Source organism: Bombus affinis, chromosome 17 (assembly GCF_024516045.1).
Source record: "Bombus affinis isolate iyBomAffi1 chromosome 17, iyBomAffi1.2, whole genome shotgun sequence".
Classification (NCBI taxonomy): Eukaryota; Metazoa; Arthropoda; class Insecta; order Hymenoptera; family Apidae; genus Bombus; species Bombus affinis.
Window position 1 is genome coordinate 6,210,884 of NC_066360.1, and position 26,093 is coordinate 6,236,976.

Below are 26,093 nucleotides of genomic sequence, written 5' to 3' on the forward strand. Positions count from 1 at the left end.
CAAACAATTTCGAAATGGACAGAATAACGACTTTGCATTGCAATATACACGGCATTTTAAACGCTGAAGTTGGTGATATTACATATTTCCCGTTACTATTATTCGAAAACGGTGAGGTCGGAGCTGAAATTTGTTTAAATATGTCAATCTTTTAACAAGGAAGATTGTATCGTAATTAATCTAAAAGTCACTTTTATTGCCGTTTATTATCTTACATTGATTACATTTTAAAACTTCCAACTTTGAAGACGAATATCTTCATTTCAGTAATGGTAGCCTTTACGAAAATTAAAAAATGTATAGATAATATATTAAATAACATATCGTCAAAATTTGAAAGCAATTATAAGGATACCAATCAGCGCTACTAATACCTTACATGATAAATTTTGTATAACTTCCCGAATAAAATGTTATTAAGATGTTACTAGAATTTCCCATATTAATGTAGTTATTAGAATCTATTCTTCCATCATGGCAAATTGAACTTATCATTATATCATTGCGCCGACACTGATACACACAATAGTGGAAAATAACACACAATCATGCAGAGTAATAAATGCCACAGTCTGGCAAATGAGAAATATTGACAAGCGACTGATTAAACTCTAACGTCGTTTCCTACGTAAAAATAACCAGCCTAATTCATGGCATATCTTCATTGGTACTTCGTCAAGTTTCGCGTTTGACTTCCTATCGATTATTTCGAAACGAGCAAATTAATATATAAACTATTTGGAATAATTTCCGTATTCTAATGTTTTCAACAACACAATCAACCTTAAACTTTTCAATTGGAAGAATTAGAAATGTTATATTTCATAAAGAATTATTAATCGTAATAGATATTGTTTCGAAAAGCACCAGTGTCCGATTAACATAAATTTTGCGGGAAGGCGGCGAGCAAATGGAAAATTTCAGCTTCGGATGTTTATTAGTTCTCGAGATAGTAATAAAAAACGTACAGTAGTATTCTATTTCTAAGAAAAATCATCGATTATAGATTAAACCCGTTTACTCATTCAGATTTGTAAATTTGTATGGAATTTTCTGATCCTTTGCCCCGATAAATAATTAGTAAGCAAAAACACATATAAGAAATGTTTGTACAAAGTCCACACACCGTAGAAAAATCGCACACGTGCCGCGAGTGTGCAGACTGATGCGAATTCCCAATTAGATGGCGACTAGTCAGGTTGCAACTCATCGATATCGCGAACCATGAACGCTGTTAACGCTCAAGATGGAAGTAGATTAAAGATGCAGAGTAATATTACAGAGTATGACTTATGCTGGAGACTGTTTGAAGACTTGTTTAAGATTCCCTGAAGAAACCTCGTCTGGTTCTCATATACTAGCTCTGTCTTAGGGTTTTCCTACTCACTATGTTTTTTGTGAGGTGAGAAACTATTCCTTCTTCTCTGGTGTTGCTGAATGATACCAGCTGTTTACTTTAGAGCGAACCCATCGAGCACCTAGTGTGTTAATTAGCTTCTTGATGAGGTGCACATCTTCGTGTTTACAATTTGGGAGGTAGGAACTTCGGACTTTCCCAAAAAAGGCAATTGTGGTGTCCGCATCGTAAACTGAGGGTCACCCAAAATCCTGTACACAGACTGCTCACAGAAAATTGATATGTGATATTCGAGGTGTTCTTTCTAAATGCACGTATATACATGTTCTAAAAGCATGTGTATAGAGAAAAAGAATGGGCTACTCACCAGATGTGTTTAAAATTGCTTAGAACTTCCTTGCAAGGATAGTGCCATCTCGTCAACAAAATCAAAAACTTAAAAGAGCTATTCAACGGGATAAATTTTATTTTTCATTTGTCATATGTTATACATTAGTGCATGAAACGATACCTTAACTAATACTTCGAGTATAAGTTTAAATAATTTTTTTGCTGCTTTTTTTGCGTTTCTTCATTTATTATTTCATGTATATATATTTGAATATTATAATGTAGAATGAACAGTAATTTATATGAAAATTTGTTGTTTATGTAAAACAATGTACCGCCACCTTTAGTAGCAGCTCAAGTATACCTAATGCACGTGTAGTTCTTCTCTAGATATTTCGATTTTCATTACGACTTTTTGTGAATAGTCTGCATACTCGCGGTATATGTGCGATTTTCCAACATGTGTGAAGTTTGTAAAAACATTGTCTATATGTGCTTTTGTTTATTAATTATTTATCGAGACACAGGATTAGAGGAGACACTAAACCTCTCTATTCGAAAATATCATAAAGCGATTTACGATATGTAGTTATGCATTTTAATCACTAAGCATAACCGATGAGTTTTCTTAGAAAACTTTACGCGGGATGGTTTACATTTCCGAATGTCATAGTTTGTAGTATAAGATAAACTGCTGCCCATTTATCGTACGATTTGATGATCACTGTGTACCCCGCTGCTTGAGCTACTCTATAATACTTTAGTTCGTGTAAGGAGATTTACTCGAGCACGGTGATATTTCGGCCGATTATTAATTGTCAATAATTCAAAAATAAAACCGAAAACGCAATTTTTTTCTTCTTGATTTTCGTCTTGTTTTAGCTTCAAGAATCACCCCTTAAGTTGTTTTACATTGAACACCCTGTATATACTATAAACAAAAGATGGACGGGCAACAAATACCAGGGCGTACGCTGTCGCGGATGCACAATTGTGTATAATTATATACATTATACATTGGTAGAACTCATTAAAACTGTTATCGATAATTTTTTCCGAATATCTCAGAAATTATAGCCGTCCAACACTTACATGTACAGGAAAAAGTTGTTCACAGTCATATTCCCGGTAATGTGTTCAAAGTCATCGAAATGAGAGACGATGTAGCTGTTCTACAGTTCTACGTTATTCGCTTCAGGAAAAAGTGAGTGGCCAAATTTCTCGAAATGCTATTTCACGGATTTGAAAATGATTTTTTTAAATCATTTTGTCACGACGTATGTATAACAAGAAAAATAATTTAAGAGGACGGTGCGATGACAGTGATCTTGAATAAACATTGTTTACGTTAGTGCGAGGGTGTATCTGTGATTAGATTTGTGATTATTAAATAGAAATGGGACTATGCTTCATTTCCAGACCACCGCGTCGTAAGGTGGCCGATCATGCGTAAGTAGAAACTAACGTTGAGCGAATGCATTCGCATGTTCATATGATTCGTGAATATATTGGCGCTTTTTCCTGTTATTTTTTTCTGTTTCTGTGTTCTACTCGCGCATTCAATGCTGCGTTCGTTCAGATTTGCTATTCATATAATGTAATTCTTATAATATTTAATATATATTTATATTGTACAGGGCGTGCAAGGAGTAAGTGTAAAGAGAATCTATCGTATCGTAATTTTACTCTCTCGGATCGGTGTAGATTTGTAAAAAATAATTTGTTCAAAAACGATCTTGACCACGAAATTCAAAATCTAACTTTCTTATTGCTATGTACTCCACTCGTCGCGAGGAATAAGAATCTCAAAAGAATCATGGGTGGCAAATGAACCCTTCTCTGTGGAACAAATGTTAAAGTTCATATTGACATTTAGTTTTACTAAGGAAAATATCCTACTATCGATGAAGCAGTAGAAAATTGTAGGTATATCAGAATACAGATATAACGGAAGACTTTTACATGTAGAGAAAAAGTTAACCAATGATACGATTTACAGTGACTATGTGAATTTGGTGAGCAAGAACTTAATATTGCGACGTTTTAATCCGCATTAAAGCTCCAATCGGCTGTGCATTCCTAAAGAAGAACAGATTAATTGTAGCCTTTACTCAAGGATGGAATTATATGCCGGCATCAATGACATGTGCACAATATTTGCTATTTTTACGTTTACGATCTCGTAGCAAATTTAAATCAGTATAAAGTTAAAGCACAGGCGTAAACTCTACCTATTCCATACACGATTGCTTACGATTCACGTCATCGTCTACCAGTTCGTAAATTTTTGAATGAAACGTTTGTATTATTGCGAACAGAATGCAAACCCGCTTCTTATGCAGCATCTCGTTCACCATATTTGACACCACTGAAATTTGCTCACAATAAAATGCATGTAATTTATAAAATATAAGAAAATTATAATGCTTGTTAGTTTCAATAAACTCTCGAACGATAGCTTCGATGGTTACTACTATCGTAGATTTATCTATTAAGGTGCGTTAATGTCGGCCGTCGCAATAAAAGAAAATAAAATGGCAGAACATAAATAGGATATTTACATTAATTAATGAGAAAACCAAATATATATGCATGTCGGAGATGAGGGGACGTCGGGGCCTTTCTTTCGGAATTTTTGGGATCCCCAATACTTTAGTCTAGACTATTTATTATAGCTGTACATAAATGATAAGACTTAGAAATAGTTGTTATGATTCAATCCTATTATGTTTGCCCGAGATTTGTGACGGTGGGCTTGGGCTCGAGGTGACACAACTGATCACCGAATATAGCCATGGTCACGAAATGAATGTTTTTACCTAACAGAGAAGTGCCAATATTGTGGGATACGCGTTATATTAACAATCAAACCCCGGGCAGGAGCAATGTCAGCTTTACGCTGGTCTGCCTTGCAACGGCGGCTGAAATTTTGTTGATATTTCCGAGCAAGATGCAACGAACAAACGCTATCGTAAGGAGAGGAAAATTCCCATCAGTCGATTGTTCTTACGATCGTATTAAAGAGTTTTACACATCGTCTTTACGTGCATTATTATACCGATCGTCACAGCAAACGTTACCTTGTGCTTCAAAATATATTCTACGGTTAACAAAGAGTTACCCCGTTGGCCGTGGATTCGTTATTGAACCTAAGAACATTATCACTAACATCTCGAGTGTTTAATCACCATGGTTATTTGTCAAATTTTGTAAAATTCAATATTTATATCCGTAAATATAGTCTATTGTACAACAACGATGGCTGGTACGAATGAAGATTCGTTACACGCCCACGAACCGAACGCTAATCCGAAATGCATAATACATAGTACGGTTCGTGACAAAAAGAGGAAGTTTTGTTTATCATATGCATTGATGTCGTAATTGTTCAAATACACATGGCTGATGTAATTTCCTCAAACAATTTTGAAATTTCTTATTAACTGTAGTACTTTTCCTATATGTTAACACGTTTATTAACAAATTTTTGTCTATTTTTAATTGTTTCGTGGTAGCCTTTTTGGGCTAGAATTTTAGAAGATGATTGCCCCTCATAAACTTGATTTACCGTAACTATAAAAGAATACGTGTTTAATATTTCGCGCCGTTCTTCAAGTCTCAAGGTTTATTAAAAGCAGGCCCTCCCCATTCCCGACATTTTTCTGCTAGTAAAGTTTCCTTTTGATTCCATTATGTTTTGCAAATATCGTGGTATTGAATTTATCAAATTGATGAGTACACTACTAAAAATGTTTTTCCATTTTTTAAGGGAAACCTTCTTTAAATGATTATACTATATTATATTATGATATATACATTGTATCCTATGAAGCGCTAACTGTATGTAATATTATACATATATATATAGCATTAGCTAGATAATTATTAATATTCTCACCATAGGAATAGGTATAGAATCCTTTTTTTTTTTTTTTTTGAAAATTATTTTGAAGAATTGTAAGAATATGTATATATTTTTAATTTCCTACGAATTTCTTGCTAAACGATGTTACCATACTTTTAATTTATGTTAAAGCATTGCATGAATACTATCAGTTTCACACTGACTGTGTGTTATTTAATGCCAGTAGAACAAGTAGTTCGTAATATGAAATGGAATTTACAATTCAAATATTTTCGCCTTCATCTTAACTAATCAACTATTATAAGCAATAAGAATGTCAGTAAAATTCAAACGTTCAAATCTATTTTTTGCTTTATTCTGGAGATAAAAATGTTAATCGAATCATTTATGTATGACGTAATACAGTTTCAGTGGTAGGGTGGTGTTATTAAAAGTACGAGTATCCAAAGGAGTATTACATCGTGATCATTACAGTATAGTGACAGACTTTTCGGGATCTACTATCGTGAAGACGCATTATTGCTCCATCTTTGATAAGGAATAAGCAGTGGAAGTAGCAACAGGTTACAGGTGATTCCTTGTTATTCTGTATTGAATTGTGTCTTTTATTAATTGTTTTCATCATTACCAATATCATATATATCAAAAATATTATCGGATAATTTACTGCAATAGTTTAAATGAAGTTTTTGAATTTTAAAATATTTATTTTGCATTTTACATATTATTCAGTAAAAATGGTTCATTATTGTGGTTATTCGGTAATTTACAACTAGTCATTAGAGGTGATCGGAACATTCGCCTTCGTGTGATAGTTGCATGAAACTCCGGCTATTTATTGGCAAAAGTTGAGTTTAAGAAGGGTTTTTCATAAGTTATTGTTAAGGACTGTCTTCGACCTTTCTGGTTTATGAAAGATGAAAATATGCTCCGCGGTGAATACATTAAACATTTAAGATATTTTAGTCATATTATATTTTAAATAGTAGAGGTCCCTTGTTTGTAAAATAAATTGAAACAAACCCAAATAAACTGAAATATACATATGTAATATTGATTCTATATAAGAGAAACTATGTAATGGTAGTGGACACATTATGTATTACGCAATAATATTATTAAGTTCGAGTAAAATATTCTATATTGAGGTAAAATATATTTCCCTTATTTTATTTATCACTTTTTTTACAAACGTACTTGTTAATTATTTAGACGCGGCAAAATATCTCTTCCAATTATAACATAAACATCCTGTCATCACATTCAAGTGTTAAAAAGACTTTATGTTCAATTTTACAAATATCAAATTTCACAAATTGTTGCTAGTTATTACTCGATATAATAATTTTCTTCACCCGTATACTATATATATACATATATGTGTGTACAGTATTTAACATATCAAATTTCTATAAAACAGCAATTTCTGAAACACAAGGCTTGGTATTGTAAAATAAAATAAAATAAAAAATGAATTCAAACGAAACTACGTAAAGATTAAATATTAATTAAGTATCAATTACGATATCGCTTTATGGAGTAATGTGCAATAATACAAATTAATGTACAGCCACAAGAAAAATTCTATTTCATGCATTGCATAGCTATTTTACCCTCCTTTAGCTCCCTTTTTGGTGAACGATTTTACTGTGTAAAAAAAGTGTTTATACATTACACTAGAAGCATCGTTAACATAACGCAATTATTTGATTCATGCAAAACGAAAACATAATTGTTGAATTATGTTTCTTTTTGTGAATATTATCTGTAGACTTCTCCAAAAAGATATATAAGATGTTATCAACTATAATCAGTTTATTACATTATTTAACACATTTATCCACTTACTATTTGTTGGAAATGCTAATCTATGGCAAATATTAGGATTGAGAGTGTGAAGATCACAAGTCTGAAACATGGATACAATTAATAAAGAAACGAGTGAAAATGTGACCGATGAAGGACTGAATAAGATAATTTCTCTCGAGGAATTCTACGCCGGTAGTCGGATCCTTGTAACTGGGGCAACCGGATTCGTAGGAATATGTCTTTTGGAAAAACTGATGCGCGTGTGTCCACGCGTCGCTGCTATTTTTATACTAATTCGTCCAAAAAATAACGAAACGGTAGAACAACGATTTAAGAAGCTGATAGATGATCCCGTTCGTAAATATTATTCTTGTTTCTTTCAATATTTAAGCCTGTCAAAAGCCAAATTGATTAAATATCTTTTCTGGAATTGAACTGGTAATTTTTCATCTTCAGATCTACGATGTCATCAAAGCAAAACACCCCACGGCTTTGAGCAGAGTTTATCCCATGAAAGGTGATGTGAGTCTGCCGGATTTAGGTCTTTCGCGAGAAGATAGAAATCTGTTGTTAGAGAAAGTAAACATAGTGTTTCACGCCGCGGCCACTGTGAGATTCAATGAGCCGTTACACGTGGCTGTTAATGTCAATACGAAGGGTACTCTTCGTGTCATCGAGCTTTGGAACGAACTAAAGCATCCGATTAGCTTCGTCCACGTCAGCACAGCCTTTAGTAATGCGAATCTACATGAGATTGAGGAAAAAGTTTATACGTAAGAATAAATTATACGCGAACGTTGTTCCATGGTTTACGAATATTACATTTATAATTATATCGTGAAGAATACGTTCACTTATTACTGACTTTGCAGCACGAGCTTGAAACCTTCAGAGGTGATCGATATGTGTGACAAATTCGACGAAACGTCGATCAACCAAATAGAAAAAAAGATTTTAAAAACTTATCCAAACACATACACATTCAGTAAGAATTTAGCAGAGCAAATTGTAGCAAGCAAGTGCAAAGATCTGCCAGTTGCGATAGTACGGCCAAGCGTAATTGGTGCCTCTTTGGAAGAACCATGTCCTGGTTGGATAGAGAATATTTCTGGACTTACAGGTACTTTAATAGATCTTTTTCAATAGTAATTCAATACTCCTTACATTTCACAATATTGGAGTTAATCGGTTAGTTTGTTAGAGGCTAAATAAGAGGCTTTCCACTAGATCATCATTATTATAGTTCAAATTTGTTGTTGCTTACTATTACGAGAATTTATTCCTATGTATTTAGCGTTACATTTCTGCTAATCGAAAATCACAAATAATTTCTAAATCAATTTAATGTTACCAGGTACCTTTCTGCTAATCGGCAAAGGATGTGCAACAGCGATACGAGGTAGAAGAGATGCAAGATTGGATGTAGTGCCTGTCGATTTCGTAGTCGACATGATAATATGTACTGCATGGCATGTCACGTTACATCGTGATCATGAAGTTAAAGTATACAACTGCACGAGTAACGCATGCCTTTTTAAGTAATATTTATTACGAATTTTTTTCAACTAATGTAGTTCGATTGTTAGAGTATTCCAAAAGTTTCAGTTTATTTAAGTAACGTGGACAATGGAAGCGCACACAAACGTAGAATACAAAAGTCCACTTTCATTTCGTTAATACGTTAATTTAGGAAAATAGTGATGTAATGTAATACTTATTTAATTACATAATATTTCCTGAGATACTCGGATAGTAATAAATTGTACTTTAAGCCTAATTTGATTATTGGTACAAATGTAATTTGTTTCAATTCGCAAGATGGGGTCAGATGAAAGATACCATGGTGAAATGTAGTATAGAAACGCCACTGAACGATACATTATGGTACCCGGGTTGTCCAATGATAGCTAATAGATATATTTACAACGTTCGCAGTGTAATTCCGCATGTTTTGCCTGCGTTCGTCATAGATAACTTCTTAAGACTTCGAGGTAGTAAACCAATGTGAGTATTCTACCAACCCTCGAACAACGAGAACAATCTTTCGGGGATAGCTTCTATCTTCATCTGTAATAATAACTAAAAATGATATTTCAGATTGATGAAACTTCTCAAAAATGGTAATAAGCTGTTCACATCTCTACAATATTTCATTTTGCATGAATGGACTTTCCAAAGAGATAACTGTTCCGACTTAGCGAGGAAAGTAAAAATGTTGAACGACAGCGATATGGTCAAACTAGATTTACGGGATATGAATTGGGAGAAGTATGTTGCAATTTACCTGATGGGAATTAAGAAATTTATTTTGAAAGAAGACTCTAACTCAATAGCCCGACGACGATTATCAATGTGTGTATAGAAGTATCTTCGCATTAAAAAAATAGGAACTGATATAAATACATATATTTTCGATTATTTCAGGTTGTACTGGATACATCAGATCACGAAAGTATTCGGTATAATAATTTTGCTCTGGGCAATATTATATTTTGTGTACTGACTATTTGAACGTTACGTTTTTCTCCTTTAAGCAAAAACAATATAAATATAATTTTACGAAGATGGGGCTCATAATCCGTTTCATTTTGTATTTTCACCCGCCTCACTTCTAAATAAATTCATTTATGATAATGCTTAGAAAGGATGCAAAGTCATGTATGTGCCACGTCATAAACCGTAAAGAGCTTTTTGTCTTTCTTTTTTAAATAAAGTTTGATATCTCAAAGGTGGTTCGAAATAGTTTGCTACGTACGATAAACTTCGCTTAACTTTCAAGAAAATATTATTATTGTAATTGTAAAGTGTTAAGAACTATAATTATTCCGCAAAATGAAATAAAATTTACTTTTTGAGAAATAATACAAGAAAAATCGATTTCTGGAGATTGCGAATGGCTTTTATAATCTTACGATTGAAAGAGTGGGGTTTCGGAGTTTCGGAGAACTTTGTTGGCCACGTTCAGATGATAAAGGGGTTTTGTCAGATATGTAACACATGCTTGATGACTCCATTTATGTAGAATCGACGAAAACAAAGATTATGTTATAATATCGAAAATTCGAATTCCAGGTGATCTGTATTTTGCAGGAATAATTGAACTTTATGAATGTGAATTTTTATGAAAATGGTGTAACATTTTACAACAATACTTGACGATATAATTCGGTGAAATTTAGTTACTTAGTGATAAATTATGTACAGAAACATACACGGTATATATATTGTAATTGGAAAAATCACGAAAGTTTGTAATTACAAATTACAAAAATTAATGAAAATTATACCAAGTAGTAAGAACTATACAAAGATTGGAAAATTATTTACTATTCAGTAATGCATATTGAATGATTGATGCATAATCTGAAACTTTCAAGGAACAGATTCTCTATGTCCTTTATACCTTGTATGAAGAGGTGGACGTGAACAAGCACACGAGGTAAAGGAATATTTTAAATTAAAATGTTTCAGGAGTTACTAATTTTATAAATATTACGCCTTCACACCTTTTGAAAATATCGTATTCCAACAGAGACAGGAGATCAAAAGTAGTCACGAGGCAAGATAATATCTCGGGAATAAATAGAAAGAAGGTACCCTCTGTCGCATTACAATCTACTATATCATAAAATACAGCAACTTTCGATCCACTTCTTTGCCTTTGTATCGACGTGATGAAGTCCAAGAAATTGAATCATTTCCTATTATTCAGTCCAGTGAGCTGTGAAAAGGATATATCATAACTAGCGTATTGTTCAACAGTGTTCTTCTTTTCTACTGGATTTATTTAAGGCTTTCATTAAATGTTCTGCTAAACTGGTTAGTTAAAGTGTTACAAAGTGTCTAAAATCAGTTTGCAGGTGAGCAGTTCGCTGTTGAGTGCCGAAGCGTGCAGAGGTGTATCTAGTGCCCAGTGAAGTTCGAAAGTAACTCGTGTCACCCAACCGTCGAAAGTGAACACAACGTGCTCCTATCCTCCCAAGTGTTTCCTATCCGCCAGAGAGAAGAAAAGCCTACGCAGCTAACCCCTACCCGAACCTTGCCTCATAGCCTCACGACTAGTTATTTATATTGAAATAGCTAGCTCGATGATGGCCCAGCAATCACCACTAGGCTCGCCCGCGCAAACTCACAACTACCCCGCACTACTCCCCCCGTGGCAGAAGTGCAACAGATCCCCACGCGCCAACGACGCCAATAAGGCGAAAAAACGCAAAATTGAACCACCAAACACAAACTCGAACCAACAGCAAACAACACAAATTAACACTCACAATAGGTTCGCAATACTGGAATCTTCAAACGACGCCATGGAAATCGCAGGCCCGCCACCAAACCAACACGCACAGAGAAGCCCCCCTCCCCCACCAATATTTGTTAATGATGTCATCGACATCCAAACAATGATCAAGTCCTTAGAGAGAGATATCTCCAAGGAGGACTACAACCTGAAGATTACCAACAACCAAGTCAAAATCCTGCCGACAAATCCAGAAGCCTACAGGAAGCTCATCAAGACACTTAGGGCCCTGAACGCCAATTTCCACACCTATCAACTCAAAGAAGAAAGACCTTTTCGGGTGGTGCTACGAAACATCCACCACTCCGCAGACATCGACGAGCTAAAAACCGAACTATCAAAACTCGGCCACGAAGTCATCAATGTCAGCAACATAAGGCATAGAGTCACAAAAGACCCGTTATCCCTATTCTTTATCGATCTAAAACAGAAACCCAACAACAAGGAAATCTACAACACCAGTCGACTAATGAACGCCATCGTAAAATTCGAACCATCGCAAATCAAAAAGGAGATAGTGCAATGCAAAAGGTGCAAAAGATACGGGCACACGCAGAAATACTGCAACCATACCTTCCGCTGCGTCAAATGTGCAGGAACACACCCCACCGACCAATGCAGGAAATCACCGGAAACCCCAGCGAAGTGCATCCACTGTCAAGGTGACCATCCTGCCAAATACAAAGGCTGCTCAGCCTACAAAACTCTGTACTCAAACAAGTACCCCAAACTTAGAACAAAAGAGGTAAACTACCAAACACCCAGCTCGCCGAAATTCACCTTTACCCCAATCCCCCCATCCAATCAAACACCCAGCCCTACCAAACTCACCACTCCCTCAACCTCCTATGCCCAAGCGGTACAAGGCACTCGAAATACACCAAATAGCCACAGTGATCCTCCCCAAAATAGTGCCCCCAACTCATCTAATACAGACAACGTCTCTAGGCTTGAAAAGCTAATAGAAAAACAATCAGAGCAAATAAACAATTTGCTATCGCTATTAACACTCATCATGGATGAATTAATACGCCCCGACACAAAATAAAACCAAGACGCATAGCTCTGTGGAATGCCAACGGTCTAGCGCAACGCAAACTTGAACTAGAACTCTTCCTAAAACACCAGCTAATCGACATAATGCTCATATCTGAAACCCACTTCACCGACAAAAACTACCTGAACATAAACGGATTCAAGTTCTACCATACCCAACACCCCAGCGGAAAGGCCCACGGCGGCACCGGAATCATAATCAAATCAAACATTAAGCACTACGAACTTCCACCATTCCAGAAAGACTACCTCCAAGCAACAAACGTAGCAATAGAAGACCGCCATGGTACAATCACCACTTCAGCTGTATACTGCCCTCCCAGACACTCCATCGCCAAAGAAGACTTTGATAACTTCCTGGACACCCTGGTCAATAGATTCATAGCTGGAGGAGACTACAACGCCAAACACACCCAATGGGGCAGCACTCTGATTACAGTAAGTGGCAAAAACCTCTTCAACAGCATAATAACCAACAGCCTCAACTACCTTACCACATACGAACCCACACACTGGCCCACCGATACAAACAAAATACCCGATCTCCTTGATTTCCTCATAACTAAAAATATCTCGTCAAGACACGTCCAAATCAATTCCTCGGCTGATCTCTCCTTTGATCATTTCCCCGTGATAGTAACAGTCAGTTCAACTATCATCGAGAATACACCTAATTCATAACCGGATCCATTCATAACCAACACACCAACTGGCAGCTCTTTAGAGAAGTCTTTACACACACAACTTCAGCCTCAACTTTACTAAAAACCAACGAAGAAATCGAAGCAGCCACGGAATACCTAAACACGAGCATAATAAACGCTATCCGCTTCTCCACACCGGCAAAAACGTCCATCAGCAAACACGAATATCCCCAGTAAATATTAAAAAAAATAGCAGAAAAACGTAGACTAAGAAGGATATGGCAGACCCATAGAACACCGGAGAACAAACGCAAACTAAACAACGCAACTAGAAAACTATCCAAAACCATAAAAAAGTACAATAATGACCGTTTTCACAAATATCTCGCCAGCTTGTCCCCCACAGCCGACTCCAACTACTCACTATGGAAGGCCTCCAGGAAACTCACGCGCCCCCCACAAATAATACCACCAATCCGCCGCCCGCAAGGTGGATGGGCGCGTAGCCCTATAGAAAAAGCCAACCTATTTGCCAAACACTTGACTGAAGTATTCCAACCCCATTCCTCCATAGCTGCAGCGGACGTCACCGAATACCTGCACACTCCCTTCCAAATGTCCCCTCCTATTGAACCCTTCACCTCCGCAGAGATCATAGAAGCAATCAGTCGCCTAAACCCCAAGAAAGCAGCAGATCACGACCTAATAGGAAATAAAGCAATCAAGGAACTCCCCATAAAAGGGATTGCACTCATCGCATCAATCTTTAACGCCATCCTCCGCCTTGAACACTTTCCTAAGGCGTGGAAAATCTCACTAATCACCCTCATCCCCAAACCCGGTAAACCAATATATGAAGCCAGCTCCTATCGCCCAATCAGTCTCTTACCTACCCTGTCTAAACTATTCGAGAGGATGCTCACGAATCGTCTCCTTCCACTCCTAGAAGAATTGAAAACTCTCCCAGATCACCAATTCGGCTTCCGAAAACAACACTCAACAGTAGAGCAAATCCACCGCATAACCCACATGATCAGCCAAACCCTTGAAAAGAAAAAATACTGCTCAGCCGTATTCCTAGACATCCAACAGGCATTCGATAAAGTATGGCATGAAGGGCTACTCTACAAGCTTAAAAAAATCCTACTCCACCCATACTACTCCATCTTAAAATCCTACCTAACCAACAGACAATTCATAGTTAAATGCCTAGACGCCACTTCCGCAACATTCCCAATAGAATCCGGCATACCTCAAGGTAGTGTCCTCGGACCCCTTCTGTTCTCCATCTACACTACCGATTTACCAATATCAACAGAAATAACCATAGCAACATTTGCTAACGATACAGCGCTATTAGTGACCCACGCCAACCCGACAATAGCCTCATCCACTCTCCAGTGAGGATTCGACTCAATGGAAAAGTGGTTCGACAAATGGGGCTTCAAAATTAATGAAAAAAATCCACACATGTAACCTTCACGCTGCGAAAACAAACCTGCCCACAGGTCTTCATTAACAATATAACAGTTCCCAACAAGGACACAGTCAGATACCTGGGCATGACTCTGGACAGGAGATTAACCTGGAAACAACATATCCTAGATAAATCCAAATAACTCAGGGACAAACCCAAAAAATTTTATTGGCTCATTGGCCGTCGCTCCAACCTAAGCACGCAGAACAAAATTACGCTCTATAAGACCGTAATAAAACCTGTCTGGACCTACGGAATCCAACTATTGGGAACAGCAAATAATTCCAACACTAAAATACTTCCAATTGAAAATACTAAGATTTCTAATAGATGCACCCTGGTATGTTACCAACGAAGCATTACATCGCGACCTCAATATATCCACAGTCGAAGAAGAAATAACAAAATGTATTAATAGATATATCAAAAGAGTTAACAAACTGTTGGGAACATGATACATTTACACTGTACATGTGAATGTGTGTGTAAGCGTCGGAGGACTTCCAGGTCTTGGTTGAGACAAAAGACAAGAGTCAGTCGTTAGAAGTACCTGGAAGAGTCGGTTGATAACAAGCGTGCGTGCGAGTAGGATTTCGAGGTCTTTAGAGTATAAGATATATGTATAACTGTTGTGTGCTAAATAAAGGGAATTATTTGTATTTCCGAATCCATTCTATATCTTTACACAAACATCGAAACCTGCTAATTACTAAATTACTTAATACGTCGGGCCAGATCCGCAGGCTAAGAAAACACTATCCGTTAGACCTAAGCACTAGATTCAGCTAGATATTTCCAATGAGTAATATTTGCTTATTTATAATATTATTATTTATAAATTATACTTATTTATAATAAGTTAATGAGTTTATTAACTGAGTTTATTAACTTATTATAAATAATTAGCCACGTCACTGCGCCACGCCAGAGAAACTTACTAAAAATTCCCAATGCGAAAATTGATTGTAAACTATTTGTAAATAAAAAGAAATCTATAATCATGTGCATACTTGACCTTTTGTATTGCATTAACTGAATATTCGACGCAGAACAACGTAATACATGTAGTAACTAAATGGGTCTTAGAGGAAAAGGACAAGTAATGATGTTTTGATTTAATTAATAATATTCGAAGCAACGAAATGATCACAATGCTGTCGTACGTCTTATTCTCATACGCGGCTTCCGACTTCCCGATTCACACTCTTCGGCTTCTACACTCGCTCGCTCTCGCTTCTCACTTCACACTCTGCACACCTTTTGCATCCGTCCTCTCCGGCTTTTCAACTCATACTGCCTTTAACGTCTTTTTGTCTTTTCCCGCCGTTCGAGACACGTGTCCCGAAACGCCCGTGGCCAGGGTCACGCGGGCCCTTTCCACGAAACTATCCACTTAAAAAGGACCGACGACACATTGATGTACCCGACGATGCCGCGGCTCTCGCGACATTGTTTACGATTCGGCAGATATTTTAGGCCTTTTGTCCACGATACTACATACATAAATATGTTATCAGCAACGGAATAGTACCAATCACCTACAAGTTGTAAATATGAGAAATCGATATTTTGAACTGTGAGAGCGAAAGTATTTTATGATAAAGGAATAATATAGGAAACATTTGCAGTGATGCATTTGGAAAATTACATAATGTTTACCAATATGTTTTTTATGGAATTTAAATATGAACCATTGCATTGAATGTCAGAACGTTTTCGAGGCATCAGTGACATCGGCTGAAGGAACAGCTGTGAATAGAATTGATAACAATTTTAATTTAGCTTAATGTTGACAGTTTGCAAACAAGTAGACTTCATAGGATCATCTTCACCGTTTAATTATATATAACATTGAAAGCGTAAACATAACGATGCAATTCTTCACGAATATAAAGATTATCTTAAACAAACCAAGTAATCTAATCAAATTAAGAAAATTTCGTACATTGCTTTAGTTACACATTTCTCTTCACAAGTAACAATGAGCAAAGAAGCAAAGGAACGATCATTAGATGAACGATGTAACGCATATATATCACAAATATGTTGTTCATTGAATGGCAGCCTTATCAACTGTCGGTGACTTCGACTTATTTTTGGAAACGTTGGAATCAAAGAGCATGGAAGCGCAATTGAGATGATGAGTCGTAGAAACATAGTTAATAATAATAAGCGAGTATGTATGCACTACAGACAATGCGTGGTATAATAGAAGAAGGAGTTTCCTCGGTGTTATTGTACACTGCTTACATTGAATTGCATTTCAGCAGCAGTCAGCAACTTTAGCATGTAAGGGATACAAAGGCGTACACAGTTTTAATAAGATTACTGATATTCTTTGTCACATTCACTTAGAATTCGATTAAAGTTCTAATAGATTAAAAACAGTAATTACAGACAACTCCGTAAATGCATTTCGTTTGTTTAGCATTCGTACAGATACTTTTGAATGTGATAGATAGATTGAGAAACTATCGTTAGCATCTATATCAGAAATATCGAGATCAAGTACTGAATCATGAAGATGAAAATTATGTAACTGTCGATAAAGACGATGCATCTTTCACCTTGGATATCAGACCGTGTTTATTACAACATTTTAGACGTGCATATACTTTAAGTTTATGTACTACAATTGATGGCATGTGTGAAAAATGTGGCAGATTGTTCTTAATTAACAACAATGTTATGTCCAAATGGAATGCATTACGGAAATGTATCGCACGTCCTAAGCTTGCCGAAATAATGCAAAATACATTAAGACATACTTTGAACAGACGGGGAATAGCAAGATGGAATTTCCTATGCGATCTCGTTGCAAATAATTTTTAAGATTCATGAGAAACATAAACGGCATTGAATTTAAATATATTGATGAGTATCTACAATGGTTAACAGCACTAGCAAAAGTTTTAGATGTCATTTAGGGAGTAAAAGGACCACATTATGGCATTGTGTTATCGGCTTTATGTTTCGAAAAGGTTAGAGACATTAATAAAAGGTAATACAAGTACTGTACGCCATTAGTTAAAGGATTATTGAAGAGTTTCTATACAAGATTGGAATCATCTCTTTCTTTTGCCACGATTGAGGGTAATAAACCGCAGTTCTCGCTTTCACAATTCAAATCTCGATGGCCGAATTAGAGCGAAACGAGTCACCATTATTATCACCAGAATTATATGCAGAACTTAAAACGATTGTTGCTGACAAGTACGTACAGATAAAATAATTTTTTTATTGTTATTGCGATAACGTATATAGAAGTAATTTTTTACGCAACTTGTCTTCCTCTTTTTATGCTTGTTAGCGACCGTCAGAGGATATTGATAGCGTAGATGATGACCTTTCCGACTTTAGATTATCACAATCTAAAACTTATAATTGAGTTTCTATTAATACAGGATTGGAAATCACAAAATTTTCTTCCGCTGTGACTTTCGTCGTGATTGGCATATGTTAAAGGACAATCCATTGATTCGGCGTATATTTTCTTTGATATAACACACCAATGTCTTCTTCTGCACCCATGGAGTGGTTGTTCAGTTATGCGTCAATGATAAATTTACCAAAGAGTAGAAAACTTTTATATTGTATTTAACGTTTGAAGGAAAGTCCACTGTAAAGACCAATATAAAAAGAAGTGTTTCAACCGTTCGCGGAGAGACGCGATCGCGAGATAACGCGTCAACGAGACTCGTAAATTCTCGTTACGATTAAACAATCGACGCCACGAACTGATTAATCCCCTATTTCTATTACGAGAATAGAGGTGGTTGGAATGAGTGCATACGGAAAACTGCACTGGATTTGTTAATAAAAGTTTAATAAAAAATTTAAAAGCAACGATTACAATCAACGATCAACAAGTAAGAACGAAAATGTAACAATCAAGGTTTGGTTAATGGTTTGCTTATAGCGAGACCTGTCGTACTTCGCAGCTTGAGATAGACTAGTAATTGTCCTTGGTAACGGGTGCTTTCCTCAGATATGAATCCATACAGTATCCGGGTCCCCTGGACCAATCGGAGTTGGAGAAAACGCCCAACCATCGCACAAGGCAACCAGTGCCTTGCTCCCTGGATTAGCTAAGCCTGCAGGGGCTGTCGCTCGTCTCAGGTCGAACGGGGCACATTCTAAGCCCTCCCGTCTCCCCGGACGGTTCCGGAGCAGGCGGGACGCTGCTCTCCCGCCGAAGGCCATTCGGTGGAGCCAATCACCTTAACTCGGCCCTCTTGCCAGCATCTTGGCCATCAACCACTGCCACCACGAGTCCATACCCATGATTGGCCGAGCAGAGGGGTCGATACTCCCTCCGGGCTGTAACTCGACCCGCCCGTGGTACCAACCTTAATCATTGGTGGGACTATCGTGTGGATGTACGGCCACGTCACTGCCGGCCGGCGACCTGCTAACCGAGCTCGGCAGTTCCACATGGGACTCACGTAAGCGGGGGCCTCAAGGTACTTTGTTAATTACAAGTTAATTACAAACTTTCGTGATTTTTCCAATTACAATATATATACCGTGTATGTTTCTGTACGTAATTTATCACTAAGTAACTAAATTTCACCGAATTATATCGTCAAGTATTGTTGTAAAATGTTACACCATTTTCATAAAAATTCACATTCATAAAGTTCAATTATTCCTGCAAAATACAGATCACCTGGAATTCGAATTTTCGATATTATAACATAATCTTTGTTTTCGTCGATTCTACATAAATGGAGTCATCAAGCATGTGTTACATATCTGACAAAACCCCTTTATCATCTGAACGTGGCCAACAAAGTTCTCCGAAACTCCGAAACCCCACTCTTTCAATCGTAAGATTATAAAAGCCATTCGCAATCTCCAGAAATCGATTTTTCTTGTATTATTCCTCAAAAAGTAAATTTTATTTCATTTTGCGGAATAATTATAGTTCTTAACACTTTACAATTACAATAATAATATTTTCTTGAAAGTTAAGCGAAGTTTATCGTACGTAGCAAACTATTTCGAACCACCTTTGAGATATCAAACTTTATTTAAAAAAGAAAGACAAAAAGTTCCTTACGGTTTATGACGTGGCACGTACATGACTGTAAAAATTTTAGACATTCTCGTAGTTTGTGATATTCTGTGATTTTACGTGATTATAACACGTCGTGTCTTCAGTTTTTTTTTCGAATAATCAAAATGAGTATCCAACCCATGATAGTTTACCACACATAATGTATGGTCGTGTTATCTACGATTTCTCTTTCTACAGGCGAAAGTGAAGGGTAGGTGGCCGCCCCAAGCGTTCAAATTTTACATTTTCTTACAGGAAATGATCCGCAAGGTCGTTAGAGAGAAAATGTATATCTTTGAAACCCGTGAGAAGTTGGATGTCATTGCTAAGAAAAGACACGGAGGTACTGAAAGCAGGTATTTTGTATAGAGAAAGATATATAATTGAGGTGTACAGTTCGTGATGATTGTCGCTGGTCCTCGTCCGGAGTAATTGTTACTAGAGGCTGTAGATCTCGTTGCTCTACTTCTGATTTTCCTCCTAATTAGTTGCGTAGAAGAAAAATCGGACTCCGGCCGCCGGGATTCGAACACGGGTTCCGAACGTTCGTAACCTAACGCGCTAACCACTTTTTTTTTTGTTTATTATTTCCAGGTTTTTTACATATTTTTTTTACATGATTTTTTTCCAGAATAAACGCTGTACTCTGGTTGTGGGGTGGTTCAGGCAAATGTACCGATACGCGACGGTACGACATAGCCATGCATTATTACATTCTTTTTTCTTTTTTTTTTTTTAAGATTATTATTGTAACTTAAATTTAAGCCGCTGTTGCGCTGTGCTTATGTACGATATTTTAATTTATGTCCTGAAAGCCTGGTCGCACAAACAGGACAGTACGCGCTAACCACTGCGCCGCCGTCGTCCGACGCTAATTAGTGTCGAGTGGTCGTATTTGGCTTGTCGATAAAAAATTTAATATAAATTAAATAAAAATTTCGTTTGTACAAAGCTTCAAAAACCGCGCGAAATTCATGCCTCTAGACTAGAATATCCCCTTAAATAAATATCAATCACGAAAAATGACAATACTCTAAAGAGATTAGGAGTAAACTTGAAAATATATTAAAATTACGGTGCGTTTAACTAATTTAAATTTCCAAGGCAAAACATGTCTAACTTATGAACTTATGAGCTGTTGATAAACATGGCAATTCTTGTATGAATCACATATAATCAATACAATTGATCACTGTACATTGCGATATTCACATACATACACATGAGATGAAATACTATATGATATTTAAATTTAACTTAAATAAAAAACTACCTACTACTTATTATGTGAAATAATATTTTATCCAGGCTGAATGTTACGTTTAGTCTCTATTTCGTTGATTGTATCATATATTTTAACGCCGACTGGTTAAACATCTACAAGGTTCACGAGCAAACAACTTGAGAACCAAAGTGAGCCTTTGCAGCAAATGAAGGATTCTTAAAAAGGTTTTACTTTAGAACCATCTTATTTTAAAATACATTTATTTTCTATCATCATCATTTATTGTTCAGTAGACTTTTTAATGATTAATTATCATTGTCAACGAACAATCTCGGAACTTTTGTTTGGTGAAGGATGATAGAGGATTTTGTCATTATAATGTTGTCCTTATAATGGAAAAATGTTCATATTCAGTGAGCAGATGAATTGCTTACAGCTCTGAAATCATGTGCGTATAAATACCTGCATTCTTATTAAAATTTCATAGAAAAAACAAGCAATGTCACAAATGGATTTATTTAGAAAGGAGACGAATGAAGAGACAAAATGAAAAGGATGATGAATCCCTTCTTCAGAAAATTGTATTTATATTCCTCTGGTTTAAACAGAAGAAATAACGTTCAAATAGTTAGTACACGATACAGTATATTATCAGTAGTAAGATCATTATACTGGACATTTTGGTGATCTGATGTATCCAGTACAACCTGAAATAACCAAAAATATATGTATTTATATTAGTTCCTATTTTCTTATACGAAGATACTTTAATACGCACCTTGATAATCGTTGTCGGGATGTTGACTTAAACTCTTCTTTCAGAATAAATTTCTTAATTCCCATCTGGTAAACTTCAACATACTTCTCCCAATTCATATCCCGTAAATCTAGTTTCACCATATCGCTGTCGTGTAACATTGTCGCCTTCCTCGCCAAGTCGGAACAGTTATCCCTTTGGAAAGTCCATTCGTGTGTGGTGAAAAATGCAAATGATGCGAACAGTTTATTGTTATTTCTGAGAAGTTTCATCATTCTGAAATATCATTTTTAATTATTAGTATAGATGAAAACAATGATCATCCCAGAAAGATTGTTCTCGTTGTTCGAGGATCGATAGAATACTTACATTGGTTTACTACCTCGGAGTCTTAAAAATATATCTATAGCGAAGGCAGGAAAAACACGCGGAATTACACTCAGAACGTTGTAAATATATCTATTAGCTACGACTGAACAACCTGGATACCATAGCGTATCGTTCAGTGGGGTATCTATACTACATTTTACCATAGCATCTATCATCGGGCCAAACCTAGTCAATTGGAACATTTACATTATTACAATTAATGGAATTACGCGTAAAGTAACGTTTATTATTATCCAGGTATCTCAGGAAATATTATGAAATTTCAATAAATATTATTTATATTACTATTTTCCAAAATTGAAGTATTGGGAGCAAGAGTGGACTTTTGTATTCTACATTTGTTTGCGCTTTCATTGTCCACGTTTCTTAAATAAACTGAGACTTTGGAATACTCTAACAATCGAATTACATTAGTTCGTAAAAAATTCGCAATAAATATTACTTAAAAGGGTATGCGTTACTCGTGCAGTTGTATACTTTAACTTCGTGATCACGATGCAGCGTGACATGCCATGCAGTACATATTATCATGTCGACTACGAAATCGACAGGCACCACATCCAAGTTTGTATCTCTCCTACCCCGTACCGCTGTTGCAAATCCTTTGCCGATTAGCAGAAAGGTACCTGGTAACATTAAGTTGGTGTGGAAATTATTTGTGATTTTGAATTAGCAGAAATGTAACTCTAAATATATTAGAATACATTCTCGTTACAGTGAGCAACAACAAATTTCAACTATAATAATGATGATCTAGTGGAAAGCCTCTAACAAACTAATCGGTTAACTCTACTCCTGTGAAATGTAAGGAGTATTGAACAATTATCACTGAAAAAGATTTGTGTAAATACCTGTAACTGCAGAAATATTCTGTATCCAACCAGGACATGGTTCTTCCAAAGAGGCACCAATTACGCTTGGCCGTACTATCGCAACTGGCAGATCTTTGCACTTGCTTGCTACAATTTGCTCTGCTAAATTCTTACTGAATGTGTATGTGTTTGGATAAGTTTTTAAAATCTTTTTTTCTATTTGGTTGATCGACGTTTCGTCGAATTTGTCACACATATCGATCACCTCTGAAGGTTTCAAGCTCGTGCTGCAAAGTCAGTAATAAGTGAACGTATTCTTCACGATATAATTATAAATGTAATATTCGTAAACCATGGAACAACGTTCGCGTATAATTTATTCTTACGTATAAACTTTTTCCTCAATCTCATGTAGATTCGCATTACTAAAGGCTGTGCTGACGTGGACGAAGCTAATCGGATGCTTTAGTTCGTTCCAAAGCTCGATGACACGAAGAGTACCCTTCGTATTGACATTAACAGCCACGTGTAACGGCTCATTGAATCTCACAGTGGCCGCGGCGTGAAACACTATGTTTACTTTCTCTAACAACAGATTTCTATCTTCTCGCGAAAGACCTAAATCCGGCAGACTCACATCACCTTTCATGGGATAAACTCTGCTCAAAGCCGTGGGGTGTTTTGCTTTGATGACATCGTAGATCTGAAGATGAAAAATTACCAGTTCAATTCCAGAAAAGATATTTAATCAATTTGGCTTTTGACAGGCTTAAATATTGAAAGAAACAAGAATAATATTTACGAACGGGATCATCTATCAGCTTCTTAAATCGTTGTTCTACCGTTTCGTTATTTTTTGGACGAATTAGTATAAAAATAGCAGCGACGCGTGGACACACGCGCATCAGTTTTTCCAAAAGACATATTCCTACGAATCCGGTTGCCCCAGTTACAAGGATCTGACTACCGGCGTAGAATTCCTCGAGAGAAATTATCTTATTCAGTCCTTCATCGGTCACATTTTCACTCGTTTCTTTATTAATTGTATCCATGTTTCAGACTTGTGATCTTCACACTCTCAATCCTAATATTTGCCATAGATTAGCATTTCCAACAAATAGTAAGTGGATAAATGTGTTAAATAATGTAATAAACTGATTATAGTTGATAACATCTTATATATCTTTTTGGAGAAGTCTACAGATAATATTCACAAAAAGAAACATAATTCAACAATTATGTTTTCGTTTTGCATGAATCAAATAATTGCGTTATGTTAACGATGCTTCTAGTGTAATGTATAAACACTTTTTTTACACAGTAAAATCGTTCACCAAAAAGGGAGCTAAAGGAGGGTAAAATAGCTATGCAATGCATGAAATAGAATTTTTCTTGTGGCTGTACATTAATTTGTATTATTGCACATTACTCCATAAAGCGATATCGTAATTGATACTTAATTAATATTTAATCTTTACATAGTTTCGTTTGAATTCATTTTTTATTTTATTTTATTTTACAATACCAAGCCTTGTGTTTCAGAAATTGCTGTTTTATAGAAATTTGATATGTTAAATACTGTACACACATATATGTATATATATAGTATACGGGTGAAGAAAATTATTATATCGAGTAATAACTAGCAACAATTTGTGAAATTTGATATTTGTAAAATTGAACATAAAGTCTTTTTAACACTTAAATGTGATGACAGGATGTTTATGTTATAATTGGAAGAGATATTTTGCCGCGTCTAAATAATTAACAAGTACGTTTGTAAAAAAAGTGATAAATAAAATAAGGGAAATATATTTTACCTCAATATAGAATATTTTACTCGAACTTAATAATATTATTGCGTAATACATAATGTGTCCACTACCATTACATAGTTTCTTTTATATAGAATCAATATTACATATGTATATTTCAGTTTATTTGGGTTTGTTTCAATTTATTTTACAAACAAGGGACCTCTACTATTTAAAATATAATATGACTAAAATATCTTAATTGTTTAATGTATTCACCGCGGAGCATATTTTCATCTTTCATAAACCAGAAAGGTCGAAGACAGTCCTTAACAATAACTTATGAAAAACCCTTCTTAAACTCAACTTTTGCCAATAAATAGCCGGAGTTTCATGCAACTATCACACGAAGGCGAATGTTCCGATCACCTCTAATGACTAGTTGTAAATTACCGAATAACCACAATAATGAACCATTTTTACTGTATAATATGTAAAATGCAAAATAAATATTTTAAAATTCAAAAACTTCATTTAAACTATTGCAGTAAATTATTCGATAATATTTTTGATATATATGATATTGGTAATGATGAAAACAATTAATAAAAGACACAATTCAATACAGAATAACAAGGAATCACCTGTAACCTGTTGCTACTTCCACTGCTTATTCCTTATCAAAGATGGAGCAATAATGCGTCTTCACGATAGTAGATCCCGAAAAGTCTGTCACTGTACTGTAATGATCACGATGTAATACTCCTTTGGATACTCGTACTTTTAACACCACCCTACCACTGAAAATGTATTACGTCATACATAAATGATTCGATTAACATTTTTATCTCCAGAATAAAGCAAAAAATAGATTTGAACGTTTGAATTTTACTGACATTCCTATTGCTTATAATAGTTGATTAGATAAGATGAAGGCGAAAATATTTGAATTGTAAATTCCATTTCATATTACGAACTACTTGTTCTGTTGGCATTAAATAACACACAGTCAGTGTGAAACTGATAGTATTCATGCAATGCTTTAACATAAGTTAAAAGTATGGTAACATCGTTTAGCGAGAAATTCGTAGGAAATGAAAAATATATACATATTCTTACAATTCTCCAAAATAATTTTCAAAAAAAAAAAAAAAAAAGGATTCTAAACCTATTCCTATGGTGAGAATATTAATAATTATCTAGCTAATGCTATATATATATGTATAATATTACATACAGTTAGCGCTTCATAGGATAC

General features: G+C 35.7%; 3 protein-coding genes and 1 long non-coding RNA gene across 13 annotated transcripts in view; 1 reads left to right on the plus strand and 3 right to left on the minus strand.

The window, feature by feature from the left end:
• Positions 1-26,093, plus strand: part of LOC126926273 (fatty acyl-CoA reductase 1-like) — a 285,326-nt gene that overhangs the window by 117,751 nt on the left and 141,482 nt on the right. For 2 of the 10 annotated variants that reach the window (XM_050742546.1, XM_050742538.1), the window contains exons 4-5: positions 8,716-8,899; positions 9,180-9,365. The exons of 5 other annotated variants lie outside the window; for them this stretch is intronic. In XM_050742546.1, coding sequence (XP_050598503.1) covers positions 8,716-8,899; positions 9,180-9,365 — 370 coding nt within the window. Of the gene's footprint in view, positions 1-8,715; positions 8,900-9,179; positions 9,366-9,458; positions 9,714-9,785; positions 9,939-26,093 lie in introns of those variants that run through there. 3 more of the 10 variants (XM_050742540.1, XM_050742542.1, XM_050742539.1) reach the window with 3 other exon arrangements.
• Positions 1-26,093, minus strand: part of LOC126926304 (uncharacterized) — a 137,358-nt gene that overhangs the window by 52,280 nt on the left and 58,985 nt on the right. The window lies entirely within an intron of this gene.
• Positions 20,834-22,169, minus strand: LOC126926299 (putative fatty acyl-CoA reductase CG5065). Its single transcript, XM_050742593.1, has 2 exons — positions 21,901-22,169; positions 20,834-21,829 (listed from the first exon to the last, which is right to left on the minus strand). Exons 1-2 carry the CDS (start codon positions 22,152-22,154, stop codon positions 21,751-21,753), a joined length of 333 nt encoding a protein of 110 aa, XP_050598550.1. The 5' UTR covers positions 22,155-22,169; the 3' UTR covers positions 20,834-21,750.
• On the minus strand, positions 22,207-24,281 carry LOC126926283 (fatty acyl-CoA reductase 1-like). The gene is made up of 5 exons (XM_050742566.1): positions 23,888-24,281; positions 23,468-23,784; positions 23,121-23,368; positions 22,712-22,895; positions 22,207-22,434 (listed from the first exon to the last, which is right to left on the minus strand). The coding sequence occupies exons 1-5, from the start codon at positions 24,131-24,133 to the stop codon at positions 22,245-22,247; spliced, it is 1,185 nt and encodes a 394-aa protein (XP_050598523.1). The 5' UTR covers positions 24,134-24,281; the 3' UTR covers positions 22,207-22,244.

Coding starts and splice junctions, on each gene's coding strand:
- LOC126926299 (XM_050742593.1), bottom strand. CDS start 22,154: ATGATGAAACTTCTCAGAAATAACAATAAACTGTTCGCATCATTTGCA. Junction 21,830..21,900: donor TCCCGACAACGATTATCAAG/GTGCGTATTAAA, acceptor TGGTTATTTCAG/GTTGTACTGGATACATCAGA.
- LOC126926283 (XM_050742566.1), bottom strand. CDS start 24,133: ATGGATACAATTAATAAAGAAACGAGTGAAAATGTGACCGATGAAGGA. Junction 23,785..23,887: donor AGAAGCTGATAGATGATCCC/GTTCGTAAATAT, acceptor TTTCATCTTCAG/ATCTACGATGTCATCAAAGC. Junction 23,369..23,467: donor ATTGAGGAAAAAGTTTATAC/GTAAGAATAAAT, acceptor CTGACTTTGCAG/CACGAGCTTGAAACCTTCAG.